Source organism: Apis dorsata, unplaced genomic scaffold, assembly GCF_000469605.1.
Source record: "Apis dorsata unplaced genomic scaffold, Apis dorsata 1.3 scaffold_34, whole genome shotgun sequence".
NCBI classification, from domain to species: Eukaryota; Metazoa; Arthropoda; class Insecta; order Hymenoptera; family Apidae; genus Apis; species Apis dorsata.
In genome coordinates, this window is record NW_006263336.1 from 402293 (window position 1) to 428791 (window position 26499).

General features: G+C 24.2%; 4 protein-coding genes and 1 long non-coding RNA gene across 8 annotated transcripts in view; 3 read left to right on the forward strand and 2 right to left on the reverse strand.

Moving 5' to 3' along the window:
* The window catches only part of LOC102672964 (tektin-1), a 3050-nt gene extending 1077 nt beyond the window's left edge, over positions 1–1973 (reverse strand). Inside the window, exons 1-5 of one of the 2 annotated variants that reach the window (XM_031512138.1) lie at positions 1870–1973; positions 1418–1624; positions 1024–1314; positions 450–722; positions 133–355 (exon numbers count right to left, since the gene is read on the reverse strand). In XM_031512138.1, the coding sequence (XP_031367998.1) occupies positions 133–355; positions 450–722; positions 1024–1314; positions 1418–1500 (870 nt within the window). In that variant the 5' untranslated portion in view covers positions 1501–1624; positions 1870–1973. Of the gene's footprint in view, positions 1–132; positions 356–449; positions 723–1023; positions 1315–1417; positions 1661–1869 lie in introns of those variants that run through there. The other variant, XM_006608326.2, reaches the window with a different exon arrangement.
* A 1819-nt stretch (positions 1974–3792) lies between these two features.
* Positions 3793–9218, forward strand: LOC102672740 (E3 ubiquitin-protein ligase Bre1). Of its 2 annotated transcripts, none has more exons than XM_006608324.1 (16): positions 3793–4071; positions 4181–4354; positions 4920–5106; positions 5186–5374; positions 5464–5585; positions 5657–5893; positions 6016–6141; positions 6383–6556; positions 6619–6876; positions 6961–7092; positions 7184–7452; positions 7522–7675; positions 7756–7869; positions 7947–8349; positions 8449–8543; positions 8626–9218. In XM_006608324.1, exons 2-16 carry the CDS (start codon positions 4205–4207, stop codon positions 8905–8907), a joined length of 2892 nt encoding a protein of 963 aa, XP_006608387.1. In that variant the 5' UTR covers positions 3793–4071; positions 4181–4204; the 3' UTR covers positions 8908–9218. The 2 variants fall into 2 exon arrangements, with proteins under 2 accessions (XP_006608387.1, XP_006608388.1); XM_006608325.2 differs by having other exon boundaries at positions 7965–8349.
* A 5749-nt stretch (positions 9219–14967) lies between these two features.
* Positions 14968–26499, reverse strand: part of LOC102674594 (ATP-binding cassette sub-family A member 5-like) — a 26560-nt gene continuing 15028 nt past the window's right edge. Inside the window, exons 5-26 of one of the 2 annotated variants that reach the window (XM_006608339.2) lie at positions 23032–23205; positions 22774–22955; positions 22483–22687; positions 22325–22400; positions 21950–22103; positions 21518–21704; positions 21277–21420; positions 21052–21202; positions 20892–20965; positions 20364–20816; positions 19939–20288; positions 19451–19857; positions 19110–19370; positions 18480–18747; positions 18229–18403; positions 17726–18062; positions 17330–17604; positions 17103–17249; positions 16630–17009; positions 16283–16490; positions 15861–16200; positions 14968–15784 (exon numbers count right to left, since the gene is read on the reverse strand). In XM_006608339.2, the coding sequence (XP_006608402.1) occupies positions 15681–15784; positions 15861–16200; positions 16283–16490; positions 16630–17009; positions 17103–17249; positions 17330–17604; positions 17726–18062; positions 18229–18403; positions 18480–18747; positions 19110–19370; positions 19451–19857; positions 19939–20288; positions 20364–20816; positions 20892–20965; positions 21052–21202; positions 21277–21420; positions 21518–21704; positions 21950–22103; positions 22325–22400; positions 22483–22687; positions 22774–22955; positions 23032–23205 (5052 nt within the window). In that variant the 3' untranslated portion in view covers positions 14968–15680. The remainder of the gene's footprint in view (positions 15785–15860; positions 16201–16282; positions 16491–16629; positions 17010–17102; positions 17250–17329; positions 17605–17725; positions 18063–18228; positions 18404–18479; positions 18748–19109; positions 19371–19450; positions 19858–19938; positions 20289–20363; positions 20817–20891; positions 20966–21051; positions 21203–21276; positions 21421–21517; positions 21705–21949; positions 22104–22324; positions 22401–22482; positions 22688–22773; positions 22956–23031; positions 23206–26499) is intronic. The other variant, XM_031512421.1, reaches the window with a different exon arrangement.
* Positions 24507–25755, forward strand: LOC102674468 (tubulin polyglutamylase complex subunit 2). Its single transcript, XM_006608338.2, has 2 exons — positions 24507–24788; positions 25048–25755. Exons 1-2 carry the CDS (start codon positions 24545–24547, stop codon positions 25644–25646), a joined length of 843 nt encoding a protein of 280 aa, XP_006608401.1. The 5' UTR covers positions 24507–24544; the 3' UTR covers positions 25647–25755.
* Positions 26123–26499, forward strand: part of LOC116186112 — a 3696-nt gene continuing 3319 nt past the window's right edge. The window contains exon 1 of the long non-coding RNA XR_004151059.1: positions 26123–26442. This is a non-coding gene — a long non-coding RNA (uncharacterized LOC116186112). The remainder of the gene's footprint in view (positions 26443–26499) is intronic.

The following is a 26499-nucleotide window of genomic DNA, read 5'->3' on the forward strand; positions in this document are numbered from 1 at the left end:
TTTTTTATTAAATATTTTTTTGACTTGCATTCGAATTACTAAATATATTATAATGTTTATGTTTGCATTTATATAATGTCAGCTATTTTTATAATTTTTAATTAAAAATCTATGATTATATTATACACACACCTCAGAATGCTGTAATTCTAATTTTGTTTTTGCTTCCTTGGTTTCTTCGATGCGGCGTCTGAAAGCTTCGTTAGTAGCATTTTTTTGTTCATTTAGATCATCAATTGCTTGTTTTATAATCGTATCGATATAACAACGCAAAGTTATAGCACAATTTACTTCTTTCGAAGCTGTCATGATATTGTTATTAGTTTGCATTTCCCATTCATTCAATTCGATAGTTCTTAATGAATAAAAATAAATTTTAATAAATCAGATAAATTTAAATTATAAATAAAATTAAAATGAATAAAAAACCTAAAAAAAATGATACTTACGATGGATCAAGTCGTGAACTGCCATGATAAATGCTTAAATTTAAACTAGTTTCTTTTAATGTTAAATTATGTTTGTCAATACGTAAATTATTTTCTTTATCCTCAAGTTCGTGATCCATATAATAAAGTGTCGCTTTTAATCGACGTATTTGTTCTTGAGTTTGTTCTAAAGTTCGAACTAATAAATTTTCGACACCCCTAATTACTTCGCATTCTTTTATCAATTCTTTTTCAACGTCATCATGAACTAAATCAATTCCTAATCTTTGTTCTCTATAGTTAAAATAACAATAAAAATACTACTTATTAAATTTTGTGGTCCAATTCTTATAAGAAATTTAAAATATTTTAATGATTAAGATGTAGATTATACTTAATCAAATGAAGAAAATCATATTATTTGATTTATTCAAAAATCTATTTAAATTAATGAAAATAGATATATTTTTCTTTAACAGTTTCATATGCATACAAATCACCAATTATTATATCACCAATTATATTAATTTATATTTTCAATGTGATTTCGAAAAATATTTGCTGAACAATTATTTCTCTATTTATTAAATCTTACCTAAAAACGAGACACTTTTCGCAAATAATAAGAGCACTTTTCCTTATGGATGATAAAGCATCCATAATACGTTCCTTATATATCGATAAAGTATCAATTTCAAGGATAACTTCTTTCCTTATACGTAATAGTTCCTTTTTACGGAATTCTATATCTCCAATTTTTTCTTTAAGTCTATGATCTGTTTCTTCTTTATTATTTTTTACTGTTTCAGAACTCAATTCACAAATACGTTGAGATTCATTAAGTAATCGATCTGCTAATTCTTGCTGTGCTTCCGAACATCGATACCTAGTAAATACTTTTTATGTTCAATTATTTTGTCTTTTTTATTATTTAAAACTTAGATGAAAGAAAAGATGCGATATTATTGTTTATCATTGAATATTCATACCTATGACGATTATTTAGATGCCACTGATATAAAGTAAACTTTAATGGAGGTGGAGGAACTAATTCAAGTGGACGATTGTTCATTTTATTTTTTAATTTCGAAAACACATACGAAGGAATAATGTTTTGTTAAAGCGACGGATTCTCAGGTTTGATCTATACATGAATGAATCAGTTCAAGTTTCTATAGAAACGTTTAATGTTTAACCTATGAATTAATTTTTTAAATTTATTTATAAGGAAATTATATATTAAGTATTACATTGTAATACAAACAAATTATTTTTACATGAAATAATATGCTTCTTATTAATGATTAAATAAATTATTTCTTAATTTATATGAACAAAAAATTATTTAAATACCAACTATAAATAAGGTGCAGATTATATCTTCGTTTTATAAAACTTCGCATCCCATGTTTTTAATTATCCTTGAATTGAATTATCTTACCATTTTCATGTTATACGTGACATTATCGGTTCAATATAAGCGAAATTTCGAAAGCCTGTCACATCCAATTTGACTGAAACTTTGAAGATAGCTTCATTTTACATGATGTTTAGAAAAAAGACTTTTGACAATTTAAAAATTAAAATCCAAAATATTGCAAATATGTTTTATCATTTTTAGTATCATTTTCAATATTACCGACAAAACATAGAATTATAACAAAATTCAATATATCCGAATAAATTATTACTTTAAATTTATCTTTATTAATTTCATATTGTATTTGCATGTATCATCTAATAATTAAAAATAAAATAAATCTTCTATGATTTTTATCCTATATCATAATATCCTATATCATATTCACATATACAATTAATTCATTTCCATATCTCTCATTTTCATAGAAAAATCCTTCGGATCTATGAAAATGAAATCCTGTGATTGAAATTGTGACCGAAATTACAATGATAAATATTAAATATAATATTGATATTGTTATTATTATAACTTTGATCATTATAATTTTGGAATTGAATGCAAATAAAAAATATAAAATATAGAGAATTTAAGTATAACATAATATAAATATTTTGAATATCAATAATATAAAAAAAATTTTAAGATATTCTTATAGTAACAAGTATACAATTCAGTTTATTTTAATGTTATAATTTTATGTTATACTATATCGGTAACGAAGAGATGTTATATTAAAATGTTTTTCGCAAAATTTGAATCTTAACTTTTGAATTGTTAAAAATCTTGTTTTTAAAATGAAATAATTTGAAAAAATTTCAATTAAATCATGATAAATTTTCAAAAATAGCCAAAAATTTCACTTTAAAAAATAGATATATAATAAAATATAATATAACATATAATATATATGTTTATTATTGTAATAGTAGTAGTTTTAGTAGTAATATAAATTATAATTAATAATTATATGTATATATAATATATATATATTATAAAAAATAATATTATAATTTATACTTTAAAAATATTATAAAATGAAGATGAAATGAAATTTTTCTGTATTGTTGAAATATAATTTTTTTTTGAAAAGTGATAGTAAATTAATAAAAATATATTATTATTATGCAAAATTATGATTTTTTGTACATATTACATAATGTAGGTATATTCATTAGAAAAATTAAAAATCTGGAACCAAAATTTATAATTCAAAGTTTTCAGATAGGTTAGGTTTTAATATAGATATTTTAATGTCTCTATCAATTATAATCTGTAGTTAGAAATGATTTTTGAATTGATATCTTATTATTTTAATTTTATTTTTAATCTTATTCGTATGATAATTAATTAAAAATAAAGGAAATATAATAAAAATTGTATCCTCTATTAAAAAATAGAATTAACACATTAATTATTATTGTATTTATTCGTCTTCTTGATAAATTTATAATTTTAAAATCTATAAAATAAATTATTATAAATTGAATGCATAATAATATTTTCGATTAAAATGTTTTGAAGAAATAATGGAAATATTATAAGAAATATATAAGTAATCATTCTTAAATGAAATGTTTGATTTTAAAATAAATCTGCACTTACACATATTATGTTTTATTTTATTTTTCCTTTAATTGATATGATAAGATGATGTTATTTATCTTTCTTAATTTATTCAATTTACATCAAATGGACATACAATATATAGTTAAGAATCCAAATGAAAATGCAAATCATAACTATGTTTCTTATCTATTTAATCTCTATAATCATGGTGAATGATGTTTTCGCTTTATTTTTTGATTTGCCGCGTATGCAATATGATATAATGGCGGCTTCCGTTATAAGCATGTATGTAGATTGAAAAGAAAGCATTCGAAAGGAATGCGAATTTGATTGGTTATTTCTGATAGAACTAACACAATCATATAAATAAGCACGCATATTGGCCGAAAATGTCACATTTACAGAGACGATCATATAACACCGCGTGTCCATGAGCAAAAGAGGGGAGGATTCCCTTTGCCCCTATATTGCCCCATGAGACTTCTTTCTAACTCTGCATAGTACTTTTTGTCGACCGTTTTCATAAAAATGTAAAGATCTGTCGAGAAAATAATCTTTTCGACAGGTTTTAGATATCTAAAAATGACATAGTGATATCGAAACTTTAAGATATTTGTGGAGAGGATCGCTGGTGGTATTAGTATACGTTACGAGGTATGGATTCTTTTGATCAATAATAAAATTTCAAAAATTGTAAGCAATAAAAATTAGATACAAAGTGTTTGTTCTTCATTTTTAAATTTTTATATATTTGAATTTTCAGACAGGAAAAAACGCTTGCAGCAAAATGTCAAAGCGACCTGCAGAAAGTGGGGATTCGGGTTCCCAGCCACCTATTAAAAAAGTTCAATTCGAACCGATTTTAATCGGACCTATTTCAACTCTTGAAGAAATGGATATGAAAGTTTTACAGTTTCAAAATAAAAAATTAGCTCAGGTTAGTTGTCAAATACACATTTATAAAATTATATATGAATTTGCAATGTTTGAAAAATATTAGCCATAAGATTACATTTTAACATATCAATCTTTATAATAAATATATTATATTATAATATAATCTTTATAATAAAACAATTCTCATTTTTTACAACTAATATTATAATTATAATAATTATAATGATTATTCATTATAAATGCAGATATTATATAAAAGTAGTGTTTATTATTAATAATATCAAATTTAATTTATTATGTAAGCATGTAATATTATTCATATTTGTTTGATTGTTAATGATCAAAAAGTCATAATATATATTTAGATAAGATTATTATTATTTTATATATTTTAATATTATAATAATATATATTAATATAATATTAGATATTAAATCAAAATTTTAATTAATTAATTATATTTTTTATTTATATGATTTTAATTATTTATTTACAATAATAAAGATTAATTTTTTAATTGATTATTTTTTTTATATTTTTTTTTGATCAAAATATAAAATTATATTCATAGTTTCTTTTTATATTACATTATTTTGATCTTTTAGAGATTAGAACAGCGTCATAGAGTAGAAGCTGAATTAAGAGAACGAATTCAACAGTTGGAAATACGACAAATGCAAGATGATGCAGTGCTTAATGTTGTTAATCGTTATTGGAATCAATTAAATGAAGATATACGTATATTACTTCAAAGATTTGATGCTGAAACAGCTGATGAATCTGAAAATAAAAGTAAAAAAATCTAGATAATTGCATTTATTAAATGTCTAGATTTTTATAATTTATAATAAATGTTTTAACATAATTATAGATGAAAGTGAAGCTACAACATCATTTCTCATGCAGCTTTCTTCATGGGACAAAGAAGAGTTAAATGATAAATTAGCAAATCGTGTTCAAGTATCTAAACGTGCTGTTTCTAAAGTTGTACAGGCATTTGACCGTCTTTCTCAAAGAAATGAAAAAATTACTCTTGCACTTAAAGGAGAGTTTGATGGAGGTATTTTATTGAAATATATTTTAAAATAAAAAAATATTTATTTTTAAAAAATAATAAATTTATTATGAAAAATTATTATTTATATTTAGAGGAAGCACCTAATATTGATGAAGTAGTGCGTAGAGCAAATGCTGAAATACAAATGGAAAATAGGAATCTTCAAGCAATAAATATACAACTTCACGAAAAATACCACACCATTTCATTAAAGGTAAAATAATTTTTTATTTATTTTAATAAGTAATATTTAAATTATATATTAATAAGTATATTTCTTCACAGATGTCAGAATTACAAGATACCATAACAGCAAAAGATACATTTGCTTTAGAACTTTGTAATCAAGTAGAAGATCTTCAGTATGAATTGAATAAAGTACGAGCTCGTAATGATAAATTAGAACATCATCTTGGAGAAGCAATTGAGAAATTAAAAGCATTTCAACAAATACATGGTACAGATGAAAAAGGAAGTAACAAACCAAATACTTTAGTTGCATCAAGTGTATCACAAACGAAGGTATAATATATAATAATAATAATATTTCAATAAATAATTATTATATTTTATTATATGATGGTTTTTTATTAAAATCATTATACCTATATATTTAATTCTATTTTGTATTATATCTTTTATAGCTCGAAGATTTACAAAGAGAATTGGAAGAAACCAGAGAGTTAGCTAATAATAGGCTGCAAGAATTGGATAAACTGCATCAACAACACCGCGATGCTTTGAAAGAAGTAGAAGAATTAAAAATGGATGTGAGTTCTTTGGTTTTTGTATACACTTTTATGATACTCAGTATAGAATGTAAATTAATGTCATGTGCAATAAATACTTATATTGTATTTGCTTTTGCTGATTTCTTGTGTTTTACTTTTTTATATTAATAAATAATTAATAGATAAAATATAATGTAAAAAAAAAAATTAAGTAGAAAATTATATGATCATATTATGTTCAAGTATTATTTTTACTTTGAAAGATATTTTATATTTACAGATACGACAACTTCCAGAATCAGTAATTGTTGAAACAACAGAATATAAATGTTTACAATCACAATTTTCTGTATTATATAATGAATCAATGCAATTAAAAACGCAATTAGATGATGCTCGTCAGCAATTGCAATCTAGCAAGAACGCTCATTTACGTCATATTGAAATGATGGAGGTAAATGTACTTTTTTTTTTCATAAAATTATCAAAATTATATAAATTCATTAATATCTTTAGAGTGAAGAGTTAATGGCACAAAAGAAATTACGTGGAGAATGTATACAATTGGAAGATGTTTTAGCTCAATTAAGAAAAGAATATGAAATGTTAAGAATAGAATTTGAACAAAATTTAGCAGCAAATGAACAAACAGGACCGATAAATCGAGAAATGAGACATTTGATTACATCTTTACAGAATCATAATCAACAACTTAAAGGCGAAGTTCATCGTTATAAACGAAAATATAAAGAAGCTTCATCAGAGATACCAAAAGTATGTATATTATTGACATTATATTTAAAAAAAAAATAGATTAACAGAATAAAAGTATTTACAGTTGATATACGTTTATTGTAGTTAAAAAAAGAAATTGAGGAATTGACGACAAAATTAGGTCAACAAACATCTCAAGAAAATAAAGAGGGCAATAATTCAGATGGTAGTGGAAAAGAAGAAGATGCATCGAATTCTCTTCCAGGTTCAACACAGGTAATAAATTATTTTAACATATTTTTTTTATATTGAATCTGATATTTTTCATATTATAAAAATAATTCTTTAAAATTTTATATTAATTTAGATAAAGGAGGAGAGTGGAGTTTCAATAAAAAGAGAATCTGGAGAAGAAGAAATAGAAACTATTGAGGTTGGAGAAGGAGAAGGAAATAAGGGCACTCCGGATTCCTTAACTTTAACGTCTCCAACCTTAAAAAAAGAGAAAGATATTAAACGCGAAAAAGACATAAAGAAAGAAACTATAAAAACTGAACATCGCGATCCTGCTCATCGTGCCAAAGATACGAAAGTAGCAGAATCGGAGCTTGTTAGAGATTTAAAAGCACAACTTAAGTATGTTGTGTATTGTTTCACTATAATTTATATTTATTTATTATTTATATTTAATCCTTTTAATTACAGGAAAGCTGTGAATGAAATGAAAGAAATGAAATTATTGTTGGACATGTATAAAGGTGTTGGAAAAGAACAAAGAGATAAAGTGCAACTAATGGCAGCTGAACGGAAAACAAGAGCAGAATTAGATGAATTACGTCAACAATTAAAAAAAATTCAAGTACTTTTACCATTAAATTATAATTTAAAGTCTTATATTTCTTAAAAATTTTATCAATAAGTTTTTTTTTTTTTTTTTAGGAAAGTAAAAGAGAAGAACGTAAGAAATTGGCAGATGAAGACGCACAAATAAAGATTAAAAAATTAGAAGAACAAGCATATACTCTTCAGCGTCAAGTTGCTTCTCAAAAGCAGGTAACTTTATATATTTGATAAATTCTATAAAACATAAGTCTTATTTAAAACTATGAACTATTGGTAATGCTAAACAGAATTGTGTGTGGTTTCAGGAAGAAGAGGCTCTTTTGAATGAAATGGAAGTAACTGGACAAGCTTTTGAAGATATGCAAGAACAAAATTCTAGATTGATTCAACAATTACGTGAAAAGGATGATGCGAATTTTAAACTTATGACAGAAAGGATAAAAAGTAACCAATTACATAAATTGGCTAGAGAGGAGAAAGACGTTTTGAAAGAACAAGTTTCTACCTTAACAACGCAAGTTGAAGCTGCTAATGTTGTTGTTCGTAAATTAGAAGAAAAAGAACGTCTTTTACAAAATTCACTTGCAACTGTTGAAAAGGAATTAGCTTTGAGACAACAAGCAATGGAAATGCATAAGCGGAAAGCTATTGAAAGTGCTCAATCTGCAGCTGATTTAAAACTTCATCTTGGTAAGAGATTTATTTAAAGATATTTATATTTGTAATATTATATATATTTAATTAATAATTACAATAGAAAAATAGAAAAATATTAATTGTCTTATTTAGAAAAATACCATTCTCAAATGAAAGAAGCACAACAAGTTGTAGCTGAAAAAACGAGTTCTTTAGAAGCAGAAGCATACAAAACAAAAAGATTACAGGTAATCTAAAATTCTTATATTATTATAAAAAATTTTATAAGTTAATTAAAATTTAATTATTCTCATATATATTTCATTATAGGAAGAAATAGCTCAATTAAGACGTAAAGTTGAAAGAATGAAAAAAATAGAACTTGCAGAAACATTGGATGAAGTAATGGCTGAGGAACTTCGAGAATATAAAGAAACTCTTACTTGTCCATCTTGTAAAGTTAAGCGTAAAGATGCTGTTTTAACAAAATGTTTTCACGTATTTTGTTGGGATTGTTTACGTACACGATATGAAACTAGACAACGTAAATGTCCAAAATGTAATTGCGCTTTTGGAGCTAATGATTATCATCGTCTATATCTCTCCACATGAAGAAGAAAAATTTAAATTATTAAAATTCATATTAATATCTCTTAATTCAATTGTATAAATTTTTCTTACTATTATGATGTGCATTTTTTTCTTATACTTTCTATTTATTCTCGTGATCATTGGTAAATGAAAAATACAATTGCACGTCTTGTGAAAAAAGAAACTGAAAAGAAACAAAATATGTAAAAAATTGTTATTATTTAGTCGAATGTAATATAAAAAAAAAATACTGCATTTTTTAATCATTTTGTGGTAATTTTTTTGAACTAATTATAATTTTTTCAATTCTGATCTCATGTAAAGTAAAATTTTGTAAGAAATGTTTTTTTTTTTTGATAATAACAATGAGAATACTGGAATACTGAAATGTAATAAATGAAATGTAATAATTTTAGATTTAAAATTCAATTTGATTTCCATTTATGGAAATTGAATAAATTTGAATTAACAATTGGATTAATTTGAAATGGAATATTGTAATATATTATAAATAGACGCTTAAAGTATATACTATAATTTCATAAAAAAATGAAGACATTTATTTTATAATTGTTCTTTTATGAACAATTATATTTAAAATATATTGAGAAAATTTCAGTTTTAAAAATCACTTGATACTATCTTTTTTCCTGATTATTGAACTATTAAAAAAGTAGAAATGTAATTTATTATATCGAAATTATATGAAATATATAACTGAAAAATAAAAAAAAAAAGCTTAATTTTAAGAATTTTATTTCTTTAATTGAATTTTATATTTTGTCTAATATAATGTCATTTTTTTTTATTTTTGTTAATAAATATTTTAATTAAAAAAATAAAAAAAATTTGAAAATATCGCTTGTATGATGTATTACTATATGTATTACTATAAACAGACATGCTAAATCAAGAAAACAAACCTAAATGTAAAAATAAAATGATAATCATCATTTAATGATGTAATTTATATTTTGTAACAAAGACCAAAAGATATGTATCAATGATTTAAAATATAAATAGAATATATCTTTTAAATCATATTTTTAATGATTCATAATAATTAATTATGCCATTTTTTAAAAAAATTAAAAATGATATATATATATATCAAGTTACATAATAAAAAATGTTTCCTGAGATACATAAGAATCTATTATCTTAATTTTAATAATTGTAATTAAAATTTTTTTTTCATGATAACAATATAATATTTAAACAATCTTTCTTGTATTTAAATATTAATAGGAATAATAAATATTTAATTCTATTAATATTTAATATCTGTAACTAAAAATATATACTTACATTAAGCATTTTTAAGAAATTAAATTATATATATTTTCATAAGTTCTTATGATTAAGATTTTATTATGTTATTATGATAAACAAAAGTTATGTTATTGCATTTATATAAGATTATCATAATAAATTAGAATATTACAGATTACATAATAATATTTTAAAATATTTTTATCTGAATATAAATTATAAATTTAGAAACTGTTTTGAAGAAAATAAAATAGAAAGTAATTTGAAAGTAAAAAAGAATTATTATAATTAAATTGTATATATTTTTAAGTAACTTCTATGTTTATGAATTATATGTTTTTTGAATAACATCTTAATGAATAAAATGAAAAATTAAATATTTTCAAAAAGATTAAGTTGATTGAAATAATTGATAAAACCATTATATAAAATATAAAATACATAAATATAAAAATATTGATTGAGGTTTATTTATTAAATTATTATAAGCAATTTAAGTTTTTATTAGAAAAATGAAATGAAAAGAGAGTAAAGTCACATTATTTCTATTATTATTATTACACTGTTATGTTTTATTTTTGCTTCATTTTCTCGTGTAAACTTAAATTGCTGATAATTAAATACATACATTTTAATTGACATTTTTGTATATCAACTTTTGTGTTTGTTTTACTTTTTAAAATTGATCTAAAGATGTCCTACAAATATATTAAAATTATTATTTAAAACTTATTTAAAACTTTAAAACTTTAATTGAAAACATTAAAAATGTGCAGCATTGAGAACTATAAAATATTTTATGAAAATTGAATTTACTTAGTTACATATATTATATTCATATTAACAAGTATTTTATTAATTATAAGATCCTTAAAAAATTTATAAATAACATTTTATCTATAATTTTATAAATCATCTTGTATATATATATTTATTGCAATATAACAATAATACAATAAATTTAATATTATAAATTTATTTATCTGAAGCGAGGGACCTAACGTCCTTTTACAGAGTTAATTATTATCATTATCGTCGGCAATTATTAATAAATAAATTATCTAAATATCTTATTAAAAGAGACTCACTATTATTAAAAGGTAATCGGAAATCCTTTGATATCTTGCATTTTACGAATTATATAACGAACACTTTTCATTATATGCAAGTGTCTTTTTCAATAAAAAGCACATAATATATAAGAACTTATATATATATATCTAAGTACACATGTATATATGTACGTAAAAACATGAAAATATCAATGGAGGACAAATATAATAATTAATACTTCGTAATAATTATTTTATATTAAGAATTTATGCTAACTATATGTAATAATCAAAATACTTTTTTAGTAAAATATAAGATATTATTAATTTATGCATAAAATATAAAATTTTTTTTAAATTATTTAAATTAAAATAAATTATAATTATAATTTAATGAAAATTATTGTATTTTAAATTGTATAAAAAAATTATATAAATTTTTTTTATTTAAAAATCTTTAAGAAATAAATTAGAAATAAATTACTACATAAATTAATATAATAAATAATACTCTAATTATAATTAATCTAATTATATCTCGATATAGTATTTTTTTTCATAATTTTCTAATATTTTTTAATATATCATTACAATTTGTATGAAAAGTGCTTTGCTTTTAAACAAATAATTTTCAAAAATCTTATAATTGAAAACATAAAAAATTTATTTTATGTAGATGTTTAGATGTACAAATAACTTAAATTTAAAAAGAAAATAGATAAAATAAAAAAATTTGAAAATCGGAAGCCATAACACTATATTTGTAATAATTCTATTCAAATATTTGTGCTCAAAAACAAGCAATTATATTAGTTTAACAAAACTTTTTAATTAATAATCGAAAAAATTTGTAACATTCTTTTATGATTTATATTTTACGAAAATGAAAATTTTGAAAAAAAATCATACTTATCTCTATATTCTGTTAAATAGAACATAACACTACTAATCAAATACTACTTAGATCAAATGTATATTGGATCATTATAAATTATTTTAAAGTTATATATTAAACAACAATGAATTAATTTGAAAAACAAGAAGCATTTTCGCAATTATGTGTACATTTCTTATTTTTTTATTATGTTCTAATTTTAAAAAACATGAAACGCTTGAAAAAGGACACTTTGTAAATGTTTAACTGATTTCTTTTTATTGGTGAAAAAGCTTCCATTTAACCAATTGATTACATTTACTTTACATAACAAATATGTAGTTCCGCAAAGTCAACCGTTCATCGATAGGATGTATATTTGACGTATAGTTTTTATTGATGATAATCGCATTTTTTTAAATAATTGTACCTATATATGAGTCTCTTTCTCTCTTAATGTTTTTGAGTGTATAAGTGCGTCTATTAAAAGCATGAAATCCTTATCAGATGACCGGTCGCGCGCGCCAGTGCATGAGTGCATACATGCATGTGTGATTATGTATGTGATCGTGTATATGTGTGAGTGTGTGAATTTTTTTCGTCTATTTTTTCAATTAAACGAAAGATGACTTAACAATAGTTTATAAATATCTCGATACGAATATATGTATATATTATTTCTACAAAATCATATATACCAATGAAAATCGATTTTATAATCGATTTATAAATGAAGTTTGATTATGAAATAATGTTTATGGCTTCTTGTATTTCTATACATATTTTAATAGTTACATTGTAAAAAAAATGTATGGTACAAAAAAATTTTACCTGGTAATGATAAAAATCACTCAAAGTTGAAGAAAAACTTTAAATCAATATTATGAGATATTAATATAAATATTTTTAAAATAAATTGAAAGATTTGCAGTAAAAGAGATGATTATATTAATTATTAATTCTATATTTTCATGTTAATTTTCTAATTTTCTAATGTAACTATTTTTCTTATTGTTATAAAGAAATTTTTTCTTTTTAAAAATAAAAATTAATTTTTACAGTGATAATAAAAATTCATATAAAAGTTATTGTGAATTATTTATATAGAAGAGAGTTTTTCATTTTAAATTAAAAGTTTTATTTATGAACATATTGAATAGTTCGCAAATTTATATAATTTAGTTTAATAATTCTGAGAAAATTTAAAAAGTAGTCTCTCACTGCAAATTCTCTAATTATATAAATATAAATCCATATGTATATTAATATATATAATACATTATATGTGTATATACATATATATCGATCGATATAAAAATTCGACAAATATGAACAAGTCACAACAGGAAAAGCCAAAAAATGGCAATTAATGTGAGCAAAGAAGATATCATGTATAACTACAAACAAATAAAAAAAATAATTACTTGTGAATGCAAGTTATCTACTTTTTAATGCAGCACAACAATATCTTTAGGAATGTTTATAATATTCCCATCTTGTAATTGTGATATACTTAAAACATAATCGTATTTTTAAAAAATGATATACACATATGTATGTGTTATATTTTATATAAATATATAAATATATATGTATTTATATATTCATATATAAATATGCATATATTATATATTCATATACATAATTTTCATAAAATTATCTGCAGTTTTCCTTTTCTTTATGTAATTTCATAATTGACTAAATTTTATATTCATGTGATATTAGCTAGAACGAGAGTTGTGCGTACACAATCCCTTATAAATGTGCGAACGCACAGTAGCGCATGTATAATTTTTCATTTTACATTTCCTACTATATCTTTCTTATAACGAGTTTTATTTACAAAAATCAATATTCCCTTACAATGAAATTTTTATTTTTGACTACCTATGCACTATAATCTATAAAATATTTCGTTCAGTCCGCCAAACAATACCCTTATTTCTTCCGTTTGATTTTTTGGAATTTTTATTACGGAAGATCGAGTGTACGCACATAAATATTAAAAAAAATCTTTTTTCCAATAGGAAAACTTGAGACCATATATTTTTTTTTCAACTTTTCTTTTTATCCTTTCAATTGATTTCATTTGTAATGCATAAAGCTTACTCGAAATCGGATTATATAAAACAAGATACCTAGCTTTTTCTATCCTACTATTAATCTATTTTTAAAATGGATTTAATTTAATACGTTTTTACGTAAAATATGCATATAATAAAAAATTATTGTTTTTTTTATTTTCACTCTTTACTTAGTTTCAACTCGTTTTAATCAGACTATTTCATTTATTTAAAATTGCAATAGAATTAAAGCATTTTTCGAAAAAATAAAAACTTTAGAAGATAAAAAATTTAATTACAACATAGAAAAGAAAATTAAAAATATTTATAAATAATTTTACGTCAATAAAATTCTTTTAAAATTATTAAATTATTTATATAGATTATCAAATATTATTTGCAATATACTTTTATCATATTCAAGTTGTCCTATCAAATTTCGATTGCCTCTACTATAGAAGTCTCGTATTAAATTATTATCGTCTTATGTGCTACTGAGGCAAGATTAACAACCTATGATTTGTTTTTTGTTATTCAAAAGATTTTAGAAAAAATGATAAATAAGTTGAAGAAGTACATATTCATAAATACATATCTTATATCCACAAATTAAACAACCTATTATGTTTTGTATATAATCATCTTTTCTAAATAATAGATATAAGATACGATATAAGATATAATTTCTTTCAACAATATTCGAAATAATTGCGAGCAATAATAAATATTAATAAATGAATATACAAGTGTTCCTATGTTTATTAATATCGATAAATAATCCATTAAATTTAATATATTTAAAAATTATTATATTTAAAAATTTAATATTGATCTTTGGATTTGCATTTTTTTCGCTGTTAATAATATTTATAATAATTCTTATAATGATGATAACGTTCCAATTCCACAGCAATATTATTTGTGAGACCTATTTATAATATTCATAGGAAACGAATAATAGACTATATTACAATGTAATTTAAAAATTATGAATATTACTATTTAAATAGTATTAGTACTGCATTTTTGCTGATAATCGAATAAATCGTTCACAGTTTTCACATTACACGATTTTCTATTTACAGCTCAATTAATTTTTATACATGCGTCCATTTATCTCACAATAATTACTTCCAGGAAGTCACTGTTAATTCTGCCAATGCAATAATATATCGACACAAAAAAAAATATTATTTTTAATCTAATATTTTTAATGATTAGGTCGATCATGTATAACGTAAAAATATGTTTTCTTTCATTCACAGAATTGTTGAGTCAAAACAAAATTTATATCTTCAAAATCTGCTCAAAGATATAAAGTTCTTTTGTAATTATTAGAATATTCTTGATATTTAGAATGCAGAAATCTTTTTTTTAACTTCGTTCTCAATAATATTTATGGGAGAACATTAAAGAACAAATCACTTCTTCCAATAAGAATAATTTTTTTACACTTTTTGCACAAATTGAGCAGTTCCATGAGTATTTCACTATACAACACGTGAGAATAAACACATTCATTTGTGTGAGTTATCATTCTCCCGAATTAGATTCATCATAGTGAGAAAATTTAAGAAAAACTTGTTCCAAAGTAGTTTGGCTGAAACTGTATTCTTCAATATCCAATTCAAGTTTGGCTAAAATTCGAAATATTAATTAAATTATTAAATTAATAAAAATTTTTAATGGTTTAATTATTTACTCGATGTTTACCTTTCTCCAATTGCATAAAACACTCGGCCAGCGAGTTAACTGCATGTTGGGGTACAGCGAAAACTAATCTATCGGCAAAACTTTCTTCTAAAGTTGCATCTGGAAAAAGACTGGAAACAAATTCCTTCAAACTTGTAATTCTATCACCGGAAGGTGTGGTAGGTGTACAATCACCACCTAGAAGTTTCATTTCAAGAGTATAGCCTGCACCATATAAATTCTTCAGATGTTGAGTAGAACCAATACACCTTAACTCTCCTTTTACCATTATACCCACTCTAGAACAGAGGGCATCAGCTTCTTCCATTGAATGAGTAGTTAAAATCGCACCTCTACCACCCTGTTGTATAATAAATTTATTCATAAAAAAATTATCAACAATCATATATTTAAAAAGATTAAAAACTTTAACAAAAACAAACCTGAAAACTAGCAAGAATTGTATCCCATAAAAATCTCTTAGATCTAGGATCCATTCCTGCACTGGGTTCATCCATTAAAACAACTTTTGGACCTCCAATCATTGCCATAGCAAAACTAAGTTTTCTTCTAGTTCCACCCGAACACTCTTGAGTTTGTTTATCTGCATGTTCATGAATTTGCAAACCAGTAAGATATAAATCTACAATTCTGAAATATAAAGTATTTTATTATTTTACAATAATTTTTTAACTAAATATATATTTAAAAATTTTATAATTATTAAAATAATTTGAATTCAATATTATTCGAAATATTCGATATCTGTCAATATTATCCTTATTATCACCTGTCAATATCTCCCCACGGTACACCACGAATCGCAGCGTAACATTCTAAATGTTCCCTGACAGTAATATTCTTCCATTGAGCATCATGTTGAGGACAATATCCCATTTGTTTAAAAGCTTCTGTTATACTGGAATTAATATTATGACCACCAATTTGTACCCTCCCTCGAGTGGCTGCTTCTTCTGCTATGATAATTTTCATTGTTGTTGTTTTGCCAGCACCATTGTGACCAAGTAATCCAAATACTTCTCCTGGTTCAACTGCTAATGATAGATTTCTTACAGCAACTTTTCGTTGTATTTGATTAGCTTCTTCATCTTGTTTCGAACAGCAACTGCATGATCCTGACTCCTTTTGTCGATACTCTTTTCTTAAATTCTAATAGACATGTAAATTCAATTATATATATATATTGATATAAATAAATTAAAAAATATTAAAAATAAAATAATATGTAATAAAAAATAATACCTGTACTAAAACTACAGGTGGTTCTTGAACAGATGATGAAGTAATAAGATTAAAAACTTTTTGCCTTTCAATTTTAACATCTCCATCTTCATGTTCTCCAATATCAGAGTTTTCCATTATTTCTTCACCAATTGAACCACCATTACGCTATGAAGATAAAAGAAATTTTCATTTTATAAATTAAATATCTATTTAATTTTTTAATCTATTATATCGATTATACTAACCAAAAAATGTTTCAATATGTCGCCAATATTACCACCACTTTTTTTAATATCTAATAATAAAAGCACGAAAAACCACATTGGACAGTGCAGAAGCACACCAAAGGCCATTAAAATGATTTCCGTAGTTAAATAATCAGACATAGTTAGATGATGACAAGCAGCATTAATAGAGCACATTATATGTACTCTTTCTACATAATATACTGCAGCATATGGTATGTATAATGTATTTAATAAAGAAAAAATTACATGTAAAACGAATGCTGCCGTCCCACCTAAAAAATTTATTAATAAATCAATATTAATTTATAAATATAATTCTTAATAAAAATTGGAAGTTATATCTAAATAAATGAATTTCTATGAATAAATAATAATTTTTGAAATATAACTTACTAAGACCTAGCATATCAAGAGTTGTGACTAGTATAAATGGTATAAGTCCAAAGAATGTAGCAATATTGGGTAAAATGCTTTGAGCTGAATCCATCTTATCAAAAATATAACTCAAACACGTCGAAAATAGAATGGATGATGGACAATAAAGCATCAGAAGACCACCTAAGGTAATGAGAGCTGGTATTTCTTGAAGCGAAGGCACATCAAAGACAAATATGATGCCAAGGATGCATAAACTTATGAATGTCATCAGGCCGATAAGTACAATAAAATATGTTAGGAAGTACATAGAAAATGACAGACCATTAACACGAAGTTGATTTTTTGCTTTTATCTAAAAATATGAATATAATGAATATAGCAATAAATATAATATTGTTTTATAATATATAATATTATTAATTATTTATATAATATAAATAAATAATATAAATATTTAAAATAATAAAACAAATAATATATTATTTTAAAAATATGATTAAAATAAAAAAAAATCTTACTTCACGATCATAAACCATATCTACAACTAAGGTTATTGGTAACAATATAAAATGCATTCCAATAAATAGAGCAGAACTTGCTGTGCCAATATTAAATTCTTGTGGCTGAGAAGTTTGTTGGAAAGGATGTGTTTTAACTTCAATATGTGTTAGATTATCTTTATCCGAGATCAACCTAATTAGAAAAAAATAAATGAATTTTATATACAATTATTTAAATTTGCGATATATTGTTAAACTATTAATTATACCTATAATAGGTATTTGATAACAAATTTATCAAGATTGGTAGAGAATGTTGCATAGTATCATTATATGCGATAATCAAATTGATTCTAGATAAACTATATTCATTGATATTGAAAGCAGCAACATGTGGTGCGATTTTTAACAAATTTGCAAAATTTCCATGGTACTCTTTAATATATTTTACATCTTGTCCTATTCCATCGATTAAATCTGTAATATCGTGGTCGGTACTATTTGTGTACAAAATTTTTGTCTGATTTCCATAAGTATCTGTAAAAGCAAAAAAAAAAAAAAAAAAAAAAAAAAGTTTAATTTAGAAAAAAATTTTTTTTTAAAAAAAAATTTTTTTCTAAATTTAAAATTTTTTTTTTTTTTTTTTTTTTTAAAAAATTTTTTTTTGGTTTCCAAAAATATTTTTAAAAAAAAAAAAAAAAAAAAAAAGTTTAATTTAGAAAAAAATTTTTTTTTAAAAAAAAATTTTTTTCTAAATTTAAAATTTTTTTTTTTTTTTTTTTTTTTAAAAAATTTTTTTTTGGTTTCCAAAAATATTTTTAAAAAAAAAAAAAAAAAAAAAAAAAATGTTTAATCTAGATAAAAATTATTTATTAAGATACAATTATTTCAAAATATACCGTTATTCAATTTAAGAGACTGCATTTTGACCTCGACTGTTTGAATGCTATGTAAATGAAGGCCAAGAACTATCAGAAAAAGAGGCGCAACGATAGTGAAATACAATAATTGAATGTTCCTAAAAAGCCTGAGTATTCTTAGGCGAAGCATAGCATATAAGGTTTGAATGAAATTAGGCCGAATTTTTATGGGGTCTAATCCGAGGCCAAGAACTGGAGGATTTCTATCACTATGAACTCCATCCGGTAAATCTCCTGCCTCTACAGTGAAATAAAAATGAAATTATAATCTTACACATTATAATTTTTTTAATATTTTAAAAATATTAAATTGAATATACCTTTTGCTTGACCATCATTTTGGACAGTAACACCTTCATTTTGCAAGCTTTGATAAGAAGTGCTTTTCGATTGTAATGATAAGGATCTACTTAATGCACGATTGCGCACCATTTTTTTTGATAAATTATCCATTGTATATTCAGGACCTTCATCTTTTTCTAAATGTAAGAATACTTCTTCTAGAGTAGTCATCGATACTCCATAGCTACTAATACCTAATCTACTTGACCGAATTTTAATCTCATGTTCTATAGCTGAAAAAAGTGATGCAAAACTTTCTACTGAATTATGAGGTAAAATAAAACTCAGTTCACGGCCATGACGTCTCGCTTTTTCTGCTTTTGAAACATGAGACATTACCAATCTAGTAATAGCGTGTTCTCTTGCATTTCCTTCAAGTACTAACCTATAAGAAATCAACAAATATATTTTTATTAATTATACTATATCATATCATTTTTTATTTTTTAATAAATGTTGGACATACGTTAAATGATATCCAATGCCAAATTTATTTTTTAAGAATAAAGAACTACCGCAGCATCTTAGTTTTCCTTTACTAATAACTGCTTTCCTATCTGCTAGTATATCCGCTTCATCCATAAAATGAGTCGTCAGTAAAATCACTTTTCCGTGACGTCTAGATTGTAAGAAAGACCACATCTGTCTTCTGGAGTAGGGATCAACTCCAGCTGTAGGTTCATCCAGAATAATAATTTTCGGATCACCGATAATGGCGATACCTACGGATAATTTCCTTTTCAGTCCCCCGCTTAAATATTTTGCAAAAGTATCTGCCTTCTCAGTTAAATCGATATCTTTTAAAGTTTTATTCACCTAAAAATAATTAAATATAACAATTTGTTATTCATAATTTATAAAAAAAATTTTTATATAATTTGTTCATGTTACCTCGTGTTCAATCATTGATCGTGGAATACCACGTACAGCGGCAAAAAATTCAAGATGTTCGCGAGGTGTAAGAAGATCAAAAAGAATGTCATGTTGTGGACAAACGCCCGTCATACTTCTGATCATCTGCATATCATTAGAATCCCGAACATCGTAACCAAAAATCAAGGCAGTGCCAGCGGTAGGTGCAGTCAAACCAGTTAGTATATTAAAAAGACTAGTTTTGCCAGCTCCATTGTGTCCAAGTATCGCTGTGATTTGGCCTTCGTAAATCGTTAAATTAATACCATTTACAGCTTTAATTTCTGGTTTACGACACTTTTGATAGGATTTGTAAAGATCAACTATTCTAATTGCTTCACGACCTTTCATTTCACGTACTACTGGTTCAACATCGCGATTAGTTTCTTCACCAGGAATAAAAGAGTTCGATTCACCATTTGATGATGGTACCTATAAATACAATTTTAAATATATATTTTTTTTTATTTTTATATTCGTTTCTTTATTATTCTTAATAAAATTCACCCGTGGAGCTTTTCTTTGACACCAAAATTCAGGCGTGAAGCAAAACCAAGGAGTTCTTTTCGTTCCGTATTCACCTAAATTATATATTTAATATTTTTAATTTAATATTAATAATTTAATGGACATAATAACAAAGTATATTTTTAAAAATATAACATACTTGGTATGACACAATCAAAATAGTAAGCTAAGCAAGCATAGAGAATTATGTCTAATGTCATCATAATGAGACTTCCTCCAAATGGTATACCAGGACCTGACCAAAGATTGTCAAAATTAACTCCTTCTCCTTGCAAATCTAGTACAAGCGCCTGTAAAAAAATACAAACATTTTTATATAGAATTTCTCTTTCTTCGTATACATTATTTTTCTTCCAATACAAACCTTATCCATAGCTAAAGCAACTCCTGTTGGACTAAGAAGAGAAACCAACCAAAATGGTACAGAACTAGAATCGTTCACAAAGACTTGAATAAAGTACATCAAGCTCATTATTGTGACTGCAAAATTGCCAAGTACACCGGCAGTCTGATAAAAATAGTTAAGATTAATTTAATAAAGTAATAAAACGATAATAATATAATAATATAATATAATAATACAATAATATTAATAAAATACTTACTCGTGATTTATCGAAGAAGGGTGTTATCATAAAAGCGAGCATGATTATAGAGAAACTGTACAGTACTACTAAAAGAAATATTGGTAAAAAATGTGTGTGCTGAAACATTTGTAGTGTAAAAAGTAATATTACTCCGACGGCAGAAAGTAATAAGACAAAAACACTATAGATAATGAACCATGATAACCTGAAATAAAAACGTTAATTAGTTTTTAAAAATTTTTTAATTTAATTTAATAAATTTAATAAAATTTTTTAATTTAATATTATTAATATTTTATATATTATTAATATTAATATTATTAATATTATATTATATAATATTAATATTTTATATTATTATATTGTTATTATTATACTATTATATTATTAATATTTTATATATTAATATTTTAATGTAAAAAATTTTATAAATAATATTCATTTACTTACCAGAAAATCGAATCTTTTAGGCCCATTATCTTCATTCCTTCCTTGATCTTTTTTTCTTTTTCACCGACTATCAGGATCAGAAGATAAGTAACAAATTGTGAAATGGCCAAGACCATAAAAAGTGGTATAACAACTCTAAAGGCCAACATCCAGTCTAAATAAAAAATATTCTTAGAAACATGAAAAAAAAACAACATCAAAAAAAATAAAAAAATAAAAAAAGAAAAAAGTTTAAATATAAACTTAATTTATTTTTATAAATTTTAATTTATATAATTATTATAATTATATAATTTAAAAAATCCATTAATTTTTAATCAATATGTAGAAAGATGAAAAAATTATTTTAAAAGATTCGTAATTTAACATCTTTACCTGCGGTGAAAGCTTCTTTAGGAAACATTTCTAATTTAATATCCGGTACTGTTATATCTGTATTCCTCGTATCTAACTGAAAATTGTTAATATAGAGAGTTAAATCAATATAAAATATTTTTCGATTACGAGTTAATCTAAAATATCAAGAAACATACTCTTATCTTTGTAATGTCCATTATCATTTGTAACGCCAAGAAACCTGAGTGCAAATAATTATTCGCAGGACATGATCCACCAGTCTCTATTGACAATACACCACCTAACCAGTGGCTCGTATCTTTCCGACAAGTAACTGGGGCAGAATACAATTCAGTCGGCGAAGGTGGATTCGTATATGATGGATTTGTTCTTATCTCATATCTAATGTAAATTAGATAATTGCATTTAAATTTTTTAATTTTAGCTATTGCAATTGATTATTTCAATTAAATATTATTAAATATTACAAGAGATGTTGAGATATAGGTTGAGAATCTTCGAAGATTACTGCTAGGGGAACGCTGTATGGATCTCTCCAATATGCTGCTTGCAAATCATCCTTCGTATCAAATACCATGAAATTTAAAGGAAGCTTGCCAGGATAATCCCACATTGATAACCATAGAGCATTCATTGAATTTAAAAAGGCCTAAAATGGAAATATTATAGAAATTGAGCATTGAGAATACAGATAAAATTGTTATAATAATAACAGCAACATGTACCAAAGTTTCTGTTGAATTTGGAACAACAGCTATCGTATTGTTCTTGTAGCCATTGAATGTCTCGAATATACCACCTTCTTGTCTTTGTGTTGTCATTGCGGGATAGTTTGGATTCGGTGGTAATACTTTTACAACGATTAATACACCTAGAGTGCAAAGAGGGAGGAAAATCTCCTGTGAACAATAAAACAAAATAACATAAAAAAGAACATAAAGGAAAAAATATTATAAATCAAAATTAAAATTTTAACATTTTTTAAAATTATTTTTATATTTATCCTTAATATTTTAATTCTTCTATGTTTAATTTAGTTTAATTATGTTTAATTTAATTATAAAATCACATGATTTAGTTATTATAATACAAATTTTAATTAATAGATTTCAAGTAAATAAAATATTTAAATAAATTTATATTTATTTCAAAAATATTATTACTTTCATTTTTAATGAAAATATTTGAAAAATAATTTATAACTTATAATATAATGAATAATAAATTGTTCAAAGTAAAAAAAAATTTTTTAAAAATTAAATATAAAAAAAATATATATATAACAAAATATAGAATAAATAAATAGATATTTTTAATTCTAGAATCGAAGTTTTTAACTCGACTCTCAATCGTCACCAGCAACTGTTCTTTTTTATATGTATATAGTTAAATAATAGATATATTAAAAATTATTCATGATGATTAAATATAAAAGAAAAAGAGGTGCATAGTTTCTAAAAAGAACCTCCCTCGTGCGTGCATAATAATTATTCCACCTGCATCCTCTCCCACAGTTGTCGTGCAATGTAAACCTGCGCAAGCGTTCGATACAACCCTTGTTGGTTCGTTTGAATATGAGAAAAGTGGATATACTAGTAGTTCGCTTTCGTATTCCGTCACCATGACGATCAACAACGGATCAAACCAGTCCGATTCATTAGCACGATTATTCTTGGTTTTATAATCGTTCATAAGCGATTTAAAATTTCCTTGTTGTAAATCGAAATTTTTTATTCATAGAAGAATTTATACATAAAAAAAATTAGTTAAAAAAGAAAAAAAATAAATAATGGTGTATATTGTAATAAGATAAAATAGATTGGAAAAAAAGATAATATCAGAAAATAATTGGTTTTGAAGAATTTTAAAAATTGAAATTATATTGATTAGAAGAGAAAAATTCTTCTAACAATAATGAAACATAGTTTTTCAAGAAATTATTTTGGATTGAAAATTTCGAAGTTTTCCTTTTACTGATAAAATAATTTAATTTTAGTGCAATTTAACGATTCGTTCTTCTCGACGAATAATAAAAAATTTTTATTATATAATTTCAGATATTTTCTTCTGAATTTTTTAAAAATAAAAAATATTTATCATTCGAAAGAATAATTTTTAATTATTAAATATTAAGATCGATACAATATTTAATTAATAAAGATTCGGAATATCTTTCGAAATCGTTCTTTATGGAAAAATTGATGAACGAATATTAAAAAAAAAAATACATATAACTCGATGTCTTTCTTCGTCGATATCGTAACGGAAGATTCTTTTTACGAGAATCTTACATTAGGTGTAGTTAAGATTCTCGAAAGTTTTCCATACGTAAAAAATGTACGAGTCGATCGTAGAAACGGATGTGAAACTACAGTCATTAATAGCTGGGAACAACGCCATTGTTGTACACTCCCGGAAGATGTTAAGAACTTTTACGCCTCCATCGACGGCTTCCTGCTTCAGTGGAATCTCGAGATAGCAGGTAAAATTCTAAACTTCTATTCTAAACTTATCGCATTTCCTCTTTGTCAGTTTTCATGATCATTACTTGAGATCCTATGTGTTGTTAATAATTATTTCATTATCTCTATTTCCTTCAATAGCATCATAATTTTAATTTCTGTTTTGAAATGAATGAAAATTATAATTAAATTACATATTTTATACTAAAATAATTTAATATCATTATCAATTTTGAAAATTAATAATATCTTCATAAAAAATTTATGTATTTTATACAGGTGAAGAATTTCCCATAGGATATATGGAAATTGGCACCTTTTCCTCTTTAAAACGCTATACAAACAATTCTAAAAATTATCAAACAGATGCTACTAAGAAAGAATCTTACAATGACATCCATAAATCAGACAATGAAACCATTTGCGGTAGTTCTACCGATCTTGAGAATGCAATTTCACTTCATTTGCAGGAAAATGATTGCAAAATATTTGAAATAGCAAGATGCTTTCCAGAAAGTGAAATTGCTAAGATCTATTTGGTATATCGAATAAAACCGGAAGTGGAGTCACCAACAATCTGGTTACATCGAGAGAATACTAATAAATGGTATCGTTTAGCAGAAAATTTCACTATATATTTTCGTATGATGCTTGTTCATTTGGGTTTGCCATTGTGGCAATGTTGCGTGGCTGGTTTGTCTCTTCCAGCATGGATACAACAAGTCTATTTTTTAATTGGACCTCATTTACTTCCTTCTACCGTTGAACCGATGGAGACTATTTCTACTTCCATGTGGAACAATGGACCTACAAATATTATCGATCCAGCTATTTTTAAAGGAAGAGAAGGAAAACAAAAAAGTTCAAAAAAGAAGTAATTTTTATAACGTTATGATTTCATTCTTCTTAATATATGATTTGTAAGATTCAAGAGCAGATAAAATTGATGTTTTTAGAATTAGTAGAATGTGCATTTACATTTATATATGTAAAAGTAAATTATAAAATTATAAATAATGTTTTTTCATGAAGATATTTTTTGTTGAATATATTGTTATTATGATATCATAGTAATAAAATTTCATTAAAACATTAATAAAACATGTATTAATACATTTCAATATATTAATAAAATTTTCCAAAATTTTCTCTGATTCAATATCTCTATCCAATACAATTTTTCCAGTACATTTTTGATATCTACCATTATTTAAAAACTATTCACATTTTCGTCCAAATGTCAATCATTAAAAATAAAATACTGTTGAAATCGACCACGTGAAATCATCAAACAGTAAAGCTAAATGAGTGAATTTATTTTGAGAACTCGAGATCATACTATGTTCTAATATATTCACATTGTCCTTGATCAAGTGTATCAAAGAGGAAATAAAGAGGATATTGTATTCCATTTCTAATCCATCTTTCAAGATCAATGGAAAAATAATAAGACAAATTAGAAAATTTTATTCTTTCTCCTTTCTCCTTCTTTTCTCCTTTCTTCTAGACCCTTCCATGACGACCCTTGGCCCAGTTGGCACAAAGCTAATGTAAAAACACCTAATGAATTGGCAATACGCCTTCCCCGTTGGCAGACGTGAATGTCCACGAAACGCAGTCACTTCGTCGCTGTCCATGGAAACTATCTGTGCATCTTTCTCTCCATTGTAACTGGTGAATTTGGATTGCAATTTTACTGGCACCCAACATTTTTTTTTTTTTTTTTTTTCC

Excerpts from the sequence above, each read along its gene's own strand:
- LOC102672740 (XM_006608324.1), top strand. The coding sequence starts at position 4,205 with ATGTCAAAGCGACCTGCAGAAAGTGGGGATTCGGGTTCCCAGCCACCT. Across the intron at positions 6,877-6,960 it reads CTTCATCAGAGATACCAAAA|TTAAAAAAAGAAATTGAGGA; the intron begins GTATGTATATTA and ends CGTTTATTGTAG. Across the intron at positions 7,453-7,521 it reads GATTTAAAAGCACAACTTAA|GAAAGCTGTGAATGAAATGA; the intron begins GTATGTTGTGTA and ends TTTTAATTACAG.
- LOC102674468 (XM_006608338.2), top strand. The coding sequence starts at position 24,545 with ATGTCTTTCTTCGTCGATATCGTAACGGAAGATTCTTTTTACGAGAAT. Across the intron at positions 24,789-25,047 it reads GTGGAATCTCGAGATAGCAG|GTGAAGAATTTCCCATAGGA; the intron begins GTAAAATTCTAA and ends TATTTTATACAG.